The sequence below is a fragment of the Alosa sapidissima genome, chromosome 8 (genome assembly GCF_018492685.1).
Source record: "Alosa sapidissima isolate fAloSap1 chromosome 8, fAloSap1.pri, whole genome shotgun sequence".
In the NCBI taxonomy this organism is placed as follows: Eukaryota; Metazoa; Chordata; class Actinopteri; order Clupeiformes; family Clupeidae; genus Alosa; species Alosa sapidissima.
The window spans coordinates 30879747-30892246 of NC_055964.1; the positions used below are offsets into that span (position 1 = coordinate 30879747).

The 12500-nt window shown below is 44.3% G+C and overlaps 2 protein-coding genes across 8 annotated transcripts in view; one reads left to right on the top strand and one right to left on the bottom strand.

Annotated features, from left to right (window-relative positions):
• Nucleotides 1–12500, bottom strand: part of LOC121714956 (tripartite motif-containing protein 16-like) — a 964796-nt gene that overhangs the window by 746084 nt on the left and 206212 nt on the right. The gene's annotated exons all lie outside the window — the stretch shown is intronic.
• LOC121714929 (citron Rho-interacting kinase) overlaps nt 1–12500 on the top strand; it is a 75022-nt gene that overhangs the window by 47986 nt on the left and 14536 nt on the right. For 2 of the 6 annotated variants that reach the window (XM_042100153.1, XM_042100154.1), the window contains exons 17-25: nt 661–854; nt 2030–2165; nt 3919–4023; nt 4839–4979; nt 5601–5708; nt 5971–6024; nt 6724–6925; nt 8911–9078; nt 10054–10077. In XM_042100153.1, the coding sequence (XP_041956087.1) occupies nt 661–854; nt 2030–2165; nt 3919–4023; nt 4839–4979; nt 5601–5708; nt 5971–6024; nt 6724–6925; nt 8911–9078; nt 10054–10077 (1132 nt within the window). The remainder of the gene's footprint in view (nt 1–660; nt 855–2029; nt 2166–3918; nt 4024–4838; nt 4980–5600; nt 5709–5970; nt 6025–6723; nt 6926–8910; nt 9079–10053; nt 10078–12500) is intronic. The other 4 variants (XM_042100156.1, XM_042100157.1, XM_042100158.1 and 1 more) reach the window with 4 other exon arrangements.

Here is a 12500-nt window from a genome sequence, read left to right on the forward strand (position 1 = left end):
CGTGTTTTGGTTCCACCTGTAGAACATTGAGACCCTAATGTGAGTTGGTTCCCCATGTAGAACACTGAGACCCTAACATGTTTGTTTCGCCTGCAGAACATTGAGACCCTAATGTGTGTTTGTTCCCCATGTAGAACATTGAGACCTTAACGTGTGTTTGTTCTCCATGTAGAACATTGAGACCCTAATGTGTGTTGGTTCCCCCTGTAGAACATTGAGACCCTAACGTGTGTTGGTTCCCCCAGTAGAACATTGAGACCCTAACGTGTGTTGGTTCCACCTGTAGAACATTGAGACCCTAACGTGTTTTGGTTCCACCTGTAGAACATTGAGACCCTAACGTGTTTGTTCCACCTGTAGAACATTGAGAACCTAATGTGTGTTGGTTCCCCATGTAGAACAGTGAGACCCTATCATGTTTGTTTCGCCTGCAGAACATTGAGACCCTAATGTGTGTTGGTTCCCCATGTAGAACATTGAGACCCTAACGTGTGTTGGTTCCCCATGTAGAACATTGAGACCCTATCATGTTTGTTTCGCCTGCAGAACATTGAGACCCTAATGTGTGTTGATTCCGGCTGTACAACATTGAGACCCTAACGTGTGTTGGTTCTCCCTGTAGAACATTGAGACCCTAACGTATGTTGGTTCTCCCTGTAGAACATTGAGACCCTGAAGACGACATGCACCATGCTGGAGGAGCAGGTGGTGGAGCTGGAGACGCTGAATGATGAGTTCCTGGAGAAGGAGCGGCAGTGGGAGGCCTGGAGGTCCGCTCTGGACGAGGAGAAGAACCAGGCCGAGAGGAGAGCCAGGGAGCTGCAGAGACAGCTGGACAACGAGAAACAGAACAGGTCAAACATGCACACACACACACACACACACACACACACACACACGCACACAAACACGCACACACACACACACACACACACACACACACTGAAAACATTTCAATTTCAATTATACAGGACATAGTATATTTTCTTCTTTGCGATCTGAGATGGTGTTTGTCAGGGGGCTGTGTGTGCATTCTGTTTGAAGTGGCTTAACACATTCATAAACTTCTAATCTAATCCCTAGAGAACTGTGAATGGGAGCTGGATGAGGGAATGTATGTATTGAGCTCATTCTAAGACAAGACCAGTATAACATGTCACACACACACACACACACACATGGTATGCTCATAAGGGAATGTATGAACTGAACTCATTTTTAGACTACAGTAGCATAACATGTCACACACACACACACACAAACACACACACACACACACACACCCGCACACACACACACACAAACACACACACACACACACACACACACACACACACACACACACACACACACACACACACACACACACACACACACACACGCATGCAGTACGCGCTCATGAGGGAATGTATGTACTGAGCTCATTTTGAGACAACAGCAGCATGGCAGGAGCAAGATGCTGCAAAAGCATCTCAAAAGGGAAAAGACTGAGTGAGAGGACTAGGCAGGAATATCACTGAATGGAAAACTACTGGCACTCTGCTGGTGGCAAGCAGAGGAGATTCAGAGTTCATAGACTTCATGCTGTGTGTGCGTGCGTGTGTGTGTGTGTGTGTGTGTGTGTGTGTGTGTGTGTGTGTGTGTGTGTGTGTGTGTGTGTGTGTGACATTATTGTGTAATGTGTGTTACATTATTGTGAGTAATAATAATGTAATACTTTCCAATATACTTACTGTAGCTGTCAAAATGTTTACAGTTTTTGCATTATCATGTAATTATTACATTATAGGGTTCATTATTCCTTTGCAAAGCCTGCCTGTGTGTCCCTCTCCTTCAGAATGTGTGTGTGTATCCATCTCTGATTCTCTCTCCTTTGAGTGTGTGTCCTTTTTTGATTTTGTGCATCTCTCTTCTTCTGTGTGTATGTCTGTCTGTCTATCTGTGTGTGCGTGTGTGTGTTTGTGTGCATGTGTGAGTGTGTTTGTGTGTACATGCATGTGTGTGTGTGTCCATGTGTTTCTCTGTGCAGGTTGCGAGCGGACCAGCGCAGTTCGGAGTCTCGGCAGGCGGTGGACCTGGCGGTCAAGGAGCACAAAGCTGAGATCCTGGTGCTGCAGCAGGCCCTCAAGGACCAGAAGCTCAAAGCAGAGGGGCTCTCCGACACGGTCCGTCCCTCTGTGTGTCTGTCTGTCTGTCTGTCTGTCGAAGTGTCCATCCCTCTATCTGTCTGTCTCTGTCTGACTGTGACTCAGTCTGGACTTGTTCCATTGAGAAGCAGCTATGGCCGAACCAGAGCGGTTTGAACCACCTGCACCAATCAAATTGTTTGGGCGGGCTTTATACGATGATGGACAGATGAGCAACGGTGCCTCGTCTATCACGTCACCTGACCTGAGTGTGCTTCGGTTGTTTTTCTTTGCAGCAAAAAGCCTGTCACTAGAAGTTAGACATTTGAATTTCGCTATCACAGCTGTTGTACAAAGTATTGACAGCACAATAACTTTAAAAAAAAAGACCAGAAAACAGTATTAAGGCATTTGTGGAGAAGAAGGATGGTTTGGGTATTCATCCTAGCCTACAGGATTCACGGCAAGCTATTTCATTGCTCTGATTGGTTAGGTCTATCCAATTGAGTACAGAGGCATCCCCCCCCCCCCTGTATCGGATGAAACACGCCTCATAATCATGTCCCCAATGGAGCAGTATCAGACTCACATTCTGAATGGAATTGAGTATGAGGACGTCATGCTACATCCATCCATACATTATCATTTATTCATTCATTTATTTATTCATTCATTCTCTGTTTCTTTCTTTATCCACCTATCCAGGCATCTAGGCATCCATCCATGGCATCCATCTCTCGATCTCTCTGTCTGTTGAACAGCCGGTCTGTATGTCTTCATTCGTCTGTCCATGTTATTATCTATTGATTAACCTGTTGAGGAGTGAATTATTTTCCTGGTTCCTTTTAGAATTCTATAGCCTAGAAATCTAGATCTTTGATGTGAATTGTACGATGGAGTATTAGGGCCACATAGGAAGAAAAAATATATTTTTGCCATGACGAGATTAAACTCGACATGCCGACATTAAACTCGAAATACAGTTTAAACATACAGTTTAAGCTATGTACACTTCCCACAACTCCAATATTTGACAACCATGAATCTCAATATCCATTTACTAAGACGCCAAATTGGCAGATATGCCAATAAGTATAGTATAGTATATATACTCTTTTGATCCCGTGAGGGAAATTTGGTCTCTGCATTTATCCCAATCCGTGAAATAGTGAAACACCTACTGGTGGCCTACTGGTTAGCGCTTCTGACTTCCGGAGGGTTGCCGGTTCGAACCCCGACCAGTAGGCACGGCTGAAGTGCCCTTGAGCAAGGCACCTTATCCCTCACTGCTCCCCGAGTGCCGCTGTTGTTGCAGGCAGCTCACTGCGCCGGGGTTAGTGTGTGCTTCACTTCACTGTGTGTTCACTGTGTGCTGAGTGTGTTTCACTAATTCATGGATTGGGATAAATGCAGAGACCAAATTTCCCTCAGGGGATCAAAAGAGTATATATACTTATACTAAACTTACTATACTATACACACACACACACTAACACACCCATGCACACTCACATTCATGCTATTGTCACTGTGTGTGTGTGTTACTCATGCTGTGTCTGTGTCACTCTAAGTTATAAAATCTCTATGAAGTTATCTGTTCCTGTCTCTCTGTATTCTGTCAGAGTGTATAATTAGTGTGCTTCAGATTCAGAATGACTTGAGTGACTGAAACCTTATTATCTTTCCCCCTCCACACACACACACACACACACACACACACACACACACACACACACACACACACACACACACACACACACACACACACACACACACACACACACACACACAGCTAGGTGACCTGGAGAAGAAGCATGGCATGCTGGAGATGAATGCTCGTAGTCTGCAACAGAAGCTGGAGTCCGAGAGAGATGTCAAGCAGAGGCTCATGGATGAGGTGCAGCCTGTTTCAAAATACACCACGCCTGTCTAACTCATTTTTCTCATTTTCTATTTTTGTTTGAGACAAATCATTCTCACAGCATTTGAACTCTTCAAATCAACCATTTAATTTAAGCTTATTTCAATAATGAATGAGAACACTTAAATTTTCTAAAAAAGGGTGCTAGAGTTAGCTAACATGGAAGCAAACTCTGTCCATGTTCCATCTGAGTGTTCTGTCTGGGTGAAAAGCGTTTCAGAAGCAGAGTCTGTCCGTGTTCCGTTCTGTGTGAGTGTTCTGTCTGAATGTGAAGAGTTCCAGAAGCAGATTCTGTCCGTGTTCCGTTCTGTGTGAGTGTTCTGTCTGAATGTGAAGAGTTCCAGAAGCAGATTCTGTCCGTGTTCCGTTCTGTGTGAGTGTTCTGTCTGAGTGTGAAGAGTTCCAGAAGCATATTCTGTCCGTGTTCCGTTCTGTGTGAGTGTTCTGTCTGAGTGTGAAGAGTTCCAGCAGGAGATGCTGTCTGAGTTCTGTTCCCCTGTAGACACCAGCCGCTCTGCTTTCTGCACTCAGACCTTTCTTATGTAACTCTCCACACCAACTTCCACTTGTCTTTACTGTCAGTGCTGAGGCTTATGTAACACTAAGGGAGAATTAATATAGATGCTCTTAATATAGTTCTCTCTCCTTTGTCTTTGTCTTACTCTGTCAATTCATGTTTGTGTGTTTCTATTTGTGCACGTGTGTGTGTGTGTGTGTGTGTGTGTGTGTGTGTGTGTGTGTGTGTGTGTGTGTGTGTGTGTGTGTGTGTGTGTGTGTGTATGCACATATAGCAAGCGAAGCTGCAGCAGCAGCTGGACCTGCAGAAGAACCACATATTCCGCCTGACGCAAGGTTTGCAGGACGCTCTGGACCAGACTGACCTGCTGAAGACCGAAAGGACAGACCTGGAGTACCAGCTGGAGAACATCCAGGTACAGAGGATTGGAGAGGGAGTGCGTTCTAAGAGAGAACATCTGTTCTGGCTAGGCAACACCTGAAGAACATTCAATTACAGAAGATTCGAGAGTGTCCTAAGAGAGAACATCTGTTCTGGCTAGACAGCAGCTGCAGAACATTCAGTTACAGAAGTTTAGAAAGAGAGTGTGTCCTAAGAGAGGTTCTGGCTAGAGAACATTCAGACAACATTCAGGTACAGAACGCCCTACTACAGAGAATATTGTAAGAGAGAGCATTTGTTCTGTCTAGACAACAGCTAGAGAACATTCAGGCAAAGACCATTCAAGCAGAGCACACCTCACTATAGCACAGCTAGAACCTGACAGAACCTCAAGGTAAAGAGCAGTCATGCACAGAATACTGAGCTAAAGAACAGGTTAGAAGAGAACGTCTTGAACATCTTAGAATATTCAAGTAGAGAAGATCTCACTGCTGCAGTTGTGGAAACTCAAAGAACTCAAAGAACTAATGAATACAGTCGGCCAAAAACTTGGCCGAACTTTTACCCTTCTCTCACCCCTCCTGAGTCTCTGATCGTCAGCATGAATCCTTCATGTGACTGTGAGCTGACAGTGCTGCTCTGGCGCCCCCTGCAGGCTGTGTACACCCAGGAGAAGGTGAAGATGGAGGGAACCATCACTCAGCAAACCAAACTCATCGACTTCCTCCAGGCCAAGGTGGACCACCCGTCAAAGAAGAAAAAGGTTACACACATTACACATAAAGGCAACCTTTTAAATACACACTTCAATTTCCCTAACTGTGTGCCTTTGATCAATGAGCAACACATGCAGCCATGCCTTCTGTTCATTATCAAAGCAGAGATATGATATGATATGATATTTATATGATATGATATATAATGAAACTGGTAGATGTCTTTGGAATATGACTTATTTGCCTCATCTAATATAGATACTGACCACACTGTACCATTCATCAAAGGTTGCTTTCTGCTTTGTGTAGGACTTGCATGTAAAGATGTCTGAGCCATGTTTACAAAGATCACATAGTCCTCTGGTAAATCATCTCTTTAACAATATCTAACATCCCTGTTGAAGGAATGCATCTAATTACTGATGTCTCTGTAATCTACTTATGAGTGTAGAGAATGCCTTTGAAAATTCCCATTAATGTCTTGCCTTGTCTTGCTTTGTGTAAATACCTTGATATAATCTCTATTGACTATCCTTAAATGGCATGCAGACTTTCTCTCTAGAATGGCCTTAGACAAAGCCTCTAGAATGTTCTTCTAGAGCCTCGCCATAGAACACAAACTGGGAATTTACTCAAATACATCTCTAAACAATAACTAAGTACCATTTTTCTTTAAAGCAGCACTATGTGAGTTTTGGTTTAAAATGAGCTAGCTACCTAAAAGGCACCTGAAGCCATGCAAACCCCGCCCAAATTATTATTGGCACTATTGGCAGCTTGTAACTGGTGTCTTTATTCTGATTATATAGTCCCCAGCAGTGTCATGCTGTGAAAGGTTTGATTTAATTTAATTGCCAACTTAATTGCCAGATAATAGCATTCCATAAAAAAATGTATTTTTTTTTACATAGCGTTGCTTTAAATGTCATAAGACATTTTTTGAGAGCTTCCCTATAATGGGACCTCTCAAAAAAAAGTCCCTGAAAGAGAAACATTCTAAGAATACATGTTGAGTGTTTCCACGGCGACTTGAACGTCGTTAACCCATGCATGCCTATGTAGCAGGGAATCTTTGGTGGGCGCCGGAGAGAGGACCTGCTGGCTGCACTGGCCGCCCAGGGGCAGGGGCAGGGGCCCAATGCGTCCGCTGTGACCCCCGTGCCACTGCAGTACAGTGATCTGAAGAACGCCCTGGAGAAGGAACGATCCCGCTGCTCAGACCTGGAGGACGCCTTGCAGAAGACCCGCCTGGAGCTGAGAGATGGTGAGGAGCCATCGGGGGCGTGGGACTCTCTCTCTCTCTCTCTCTCTCTCTCTCTCTCTCTCTCTCTCTCTCTCTCTCTCTCTCTCTCTCTCTCCTCTCTCTCTCTCTGTCTCTCTCTCTCTCCTCTCTCTCTCTCTCTCTCTCTCTTTCTCTCTCTCTCTCTCTCTCCTCTCTCTCTCTCTCTCTCTCTCTCTGTCTCTCTCTCTCTCCTCTCTCTCTCTCTCTCTCTCTCTCTCTCTCTCTCTCTCTTTCTGTCTCTGTCTCTCCCTCTGTGATTACTGTGCCACGACATACAGTAGTATTTCTAACATGTACGTTTGTTAATGCAGCAGACGGAGAGACCCTGCTCTGCCCTTCAGCAAAGCTAGCAGCTTCTTAAATTGCTGCCAAATGAGCGATTTTAAGGCTCAGCAGGAAGCATCTCTGTGATTGAACTCAGGCCTGATTATGGCTTGGCCCTGTCATGGCAGATTAGTACATTTCCATAGGGGAAGACATCTTAAGAGCTCCTGGCTCAACCCACATGAAAATGCATGCGTTTACTCAGGTGCAGGACATGCAGCTATACAGAGACAGACAGACTGGGTGTGCTACTGAAGTGCTCCGTTTTCAGAGCAAAATGTATTATTATTTTTATTATGAATATATCTTAGTATATCAACATACATAATACAAATTAAGTATCACACTATCATCTGATTTGTATCTCTTTACAATATAGACTTAGTTGGGTAAATTCTATATATGAGTATAAATGAGGCTTTCTTAACCTTATTAGTGATACAGAATATTTATTTGGAAGAACCCAAACCCTCTCCACCCCACCACGTAAAAATAGTTCTGTCAGGTCCATTAAGTCAAGAACAACACAGGCAATAAAAATTCTTTAGGAAATTTTATTGAATATATTACAAATTAAATTTGGCGGTATGGCTCTGTTCAGAGGGGTCCCCAGACCTTTCATGAGCACCATGAAAGAGCAGTGAGCCTGGGGACAGCAGCAGCATTAGGGGGCGCTCACACAGTTTAACACTGAGCGAGCTAAACTATTCCCCCATATGAACAGAGCAGGCAACTATGACATAAAGCCTATGCCATGTTATACACGACAGGGTGGAGCAGGGGAGGAGGTGGGTTGCATAAATGCGAGCAGCAAGCAGTTAGGAATAACTAAAGCAGCTTTAAATAAGGTGCCCTGTTTGGATGTAGCCATTTAGAAGCGAGGGGAGTGCGAGGGGAGTGCGAAGGGAGTTGACAGCTGATCAGCTGATGCCCATAGCGGTTAGCAGCGCCTTGACTACTTGGCCTGCCAGAACTGACGCTCAATTTTCAGAATTGATTTTTTCCCCCGAATGTACGCACCGCTACCACGCCTGGTGTAGCCAGTTCCATTGATTGCAGGGGAAGCTCATTTTTGCAGCAGACGCTCCAGGAAAGAATTGCTTCAGTTACGTGACTGGTGTTGCCTGCCTGTGAGACCTCCATAGACATATGGAGTGTTCCCCTTAGCAAACACCCCATTTCATCTAGAACATTTAGTCCAATTTCTCAAGGGTACTTACAAAGTGTTTGAATAATATATTTTCTGTAACAAAAATGTTAATTTATCCAATTTATTTGTCCAAGATCAAGGGTTGTAATCCAGTGTCATAATTAATTTAGTTTTTAAGAGAGAGAGAGAGAGAGAGAGAGGTTTAGCTCCTTTTACAAATCAGCTCAACTCTCTCTCTCTCACCACCTGGGATGACCTTATGTCTTTCTCCCTCTCTCTCTGTTTCTCTCTCTCTCTTTGTGTCTGTTTTTCTCTCTCTCTCTCTCTCTGTGTCTCTCTCTCACCTCCTGGGATGACCTTATGTCTCTCTCTCTCTCTCTGTGTTTCTCTCTCTCTGTTTCTCTCTCTCTGTCTCTCTCTCTCTCTCTCTCTCTCTCACCACCTGTCCTGGGATGACCTATGACCTTATGTCTCTGGCCTCTCCCTCCCACAGCTCTCCAGTTTAAGGCGCTGGATCACGGGGGCACCCCTGCCACCCCTGGGCTGGCCCGGCAGCAGCTCATGATGTCCACCAAGTCCAACAAGTCCCCTGAGCACCAGCCCAACCCGGGACCTCTGGGCCCCTCCAGCTCTGGACGCCGCAAGGAGAGCACCAACGAAGGTGAGTCCCTCCGAGAGTGGACTCAGAGCTCATCCCTACGCATCCTACACAAATCTGCACATCCGATACAAATCTACTCATGCAAACTAATAGTTAGATCCTCTAATAGCTCAAAAGAATGTCATTCACCAACTCCACACAATATATCCACAACCAACTGAACACAATAGATCCTCAACTAACTGAACACAATATCATTCACCAACTCCACACAATATATCCACAACCAACTCCACACAATAGATCCCTAACTGAACACAATATCATTCACCAACTCCACACGATAGATCCACAACCAACTCCACACAATAGATCCCCTACTTACTCAATACAAGAGATTCTCCACCAACTCAAAACAATACACTCCTCATGGAACACAATTCTCTACTAACTCAACACAATAGATCCTTCACCAACTCAACACAATAGAACCTTCACCAACTCAACACAATAGATCCTTCACCAACTCAACACAATAGATCCTTTATCAGCGGAACACAGTAGGTCTACTACCACTACTACTACTAGCATATTCCATTATGCTTACTGTAAGCTGGACAGACACTGTGCGATTTCGATCCGATTTTAGCCCTAATTCAGCTGGCTCTGAGAAACAGGCTCTGAGAGTCGGGCTGAATTCCCGCCCAATCGGTTGTCGTTTGTCGTGCAGTTTGAGCAGTCTGTGAATGTCCATTGTGAGCACAGTAGGCACGACCAATTAAAACGTGTGGTCAGTTACTGAATCGCACAGTGTCTACTTCCCTACTGATACATCTCAGTACAGATAAAGGTATTGCGCTTACCTGCACTTACTGAAACACACTCTACACAGACTGTTAAACTGAAAAGGGAAACCTGGTGTTGAGCTCTTCTACTTCTCACTGCTGGTCTCTCTGATCCCTCTCTCCCCGATCTCTTCTCTGCTCTCCTCCTCTGGTCTGCCTATGAATCATCCACTCTCTCACACCCCAACAGACAAAAGAAGGGTGACTTTCGAAAGTAAGTTCCGTTGTAACGGGCTGAGGTAGCCTAGCGTTCTTTTCATGTGTTCATCTTTTTTTTTTATCTTCCCAGATCGGAGCCGTGTCTGAACTAGATCTGGTCTAGATGCTGGCCCGGAGCTGGCCCCAGAGCTGTTCTAGACCAGTTCTAGATCTGTTCTAGACCAGTTCTAGATCTGTTCTAGACATGTTCTAGACTCGGTCCCTATCTGGGTCCCTGTCCCCTTTTGCTCTCCCCTAATACTCCCCTAAAGCACTAGCACAGACTAGCCATGGCGGCTGGGCCAGATTTAGAAGCTCTGCACCAGAATCCAAACGACACATAAGGACATGGAGAAGCTCGGCCAAGATATTCTTATTTGTATGACAGCTCCACTTCCTCCTAAATTAGCAACGCTAGCAAAGACTGTGACTGTGGGCACCTTTAAGGCTATGACTGCTCTTGCAGAGCAATGGATGTTGCCCCAGCAGATATTTCTTTTATTTATTAAAGCTGCAGTTGGCAAGATTCTTTTGATCACATTCACTGAAACCGACACTATGCTCCGACAGAATCACAAATCAGCCGGTTTTAAGAAAACAAACGCACTTCTACCTCCACCTAGAGCCTGTTATTTGTTTTGCAAAAATCCACTGCTCCCGGTTCTTCTGGTCCAATCAGAGCAGGGCTGTGTGAGATCTGACTGTCAATCACAGTCTGGTGCAGTCTGGTGCGCACTGACGGCCATGAACTCGATGAGAGGGTGCTCGGTGGTAGTGGGGGAGGGGCATGAGAGTTATAAACATTAAAATTTTTTGGCTAAGTCCCCTCAATCTGTCAGACCTGCCAACTGCAGCTTTAAAACAAAAAACAAACAAACAAATAAACAAAAACACGTCATGAGTAGAGTGCACAGTGAGTATGCTCTCCTTTCTCTGAGTGCAAGGCTTTGTAAATCTGAAGCATGCGGCCCCTCTTTGAGTTCTTTAGTGAATTCTCTCCCCCTGGTTAATCCTCCTGCCGAGCCCATCTCTGGGAGTCGGAGATTGCATGTGCTGTTCCCTCTGCTTCCCGCTGCGGGACCAGAAACGCCTCAGATGATGATGATGATGATGAGCCTGCTCCTGTCCCTGTCTCTCTCTCTCTCTCTGTCTCTTTCTCCCTCACTCACTCTCTCTCTCTCCCTCTCTCTCTCTGTCTCTCTCCCTCGCTCACTCTATCTCTCTACCTCTCTCTCTCTCTCTCTTCCTCACGCCCTCTCTCTCTCCCTCTCTCTATCTCTTTCTGCTCTTGCTTTGTTGACCCCTCCCCATCTCACTCCTTAGGTGGTCACAGCATTACTATTTAATTGTCTTCTGATATCTTGTCTTATCGATAAACATACATAGACAGACAGCATTATACAATATAAATGGACACAGTTTGAAACCAGGTATAACTGTCTACATAATCTGATATTCTATCTTCTAGAAAAGCAGGTATAATCTCATAACAATGAGATTATACCTGCTGTCACAATATCATAAAGTGTGCAGTTTAAAGTATTTTATTGGTTCAAAACCTAGAATAAATGTCTACATGTTTAGTGAAACAGGGGTATCCTCTCAGCATAAAGAAATATAAATATTCAAATAAATATGTTTTCGTCAATGTTTTAACAGAAGCTGTTTTAGCCATCAAAGTAGTGTTTGGTTGTGAACAAATTTCAGTAGACATATAAAATGCCTCTTGTTGCCATTGTTACAAATAACAGTCTCTGACAGAGTTAGATTCCGACACTATGCCTGCATTGCAACACATTGCAACATTGCCACTATGCCCCTTGGGCATCATGCACCCTGGCAGACGTCTATTATCTCATATGTGGATGAATTATGTTCTAGTCTGATTTGGCAAAGATGTTATTAGCTGGATGGCAACACAATCTGAAGCAGTATCAGGATTTGTCTGGATTGAGTCTGACTGAGTCAGCTCTTATACAAGAGGGAACATATTCTAAATGAGAGCACTAGAGGGAGCATATTCTATAAGACCACTCATCTGACTGAGGTTAGGGTCTTAAAGTTTCATTAAGTCTTGTGTTAGTCAGTCAAAGTCAGGTTTCTCTTTTGTCCTAAATCATGTTTTGGAGGCAGCGAACAGCATTTTCAAATGCACAGGAGATATGCTACATTGTTAGTGCTTTTGTGGCCAAAAAACACATTGTTAATCAAATAAATGTTTATTTAATTAATGTACTTAAGTCTATCGGAGAAGCCAGGTGAGGTTGCTGGACCCTACAACAGATGGGAGCAGCTAGCTAAAGCTCCCAACATGGAGAAAAGGACAGGAAATGCATAAATAAATGCATAAATAAATAAATAAATACATAAATGACAAAAAGGCAAAAAAGAAATCCCACAGCTTGAGGGGAAGGAAAATAAACAAGAGCAGCAATAACA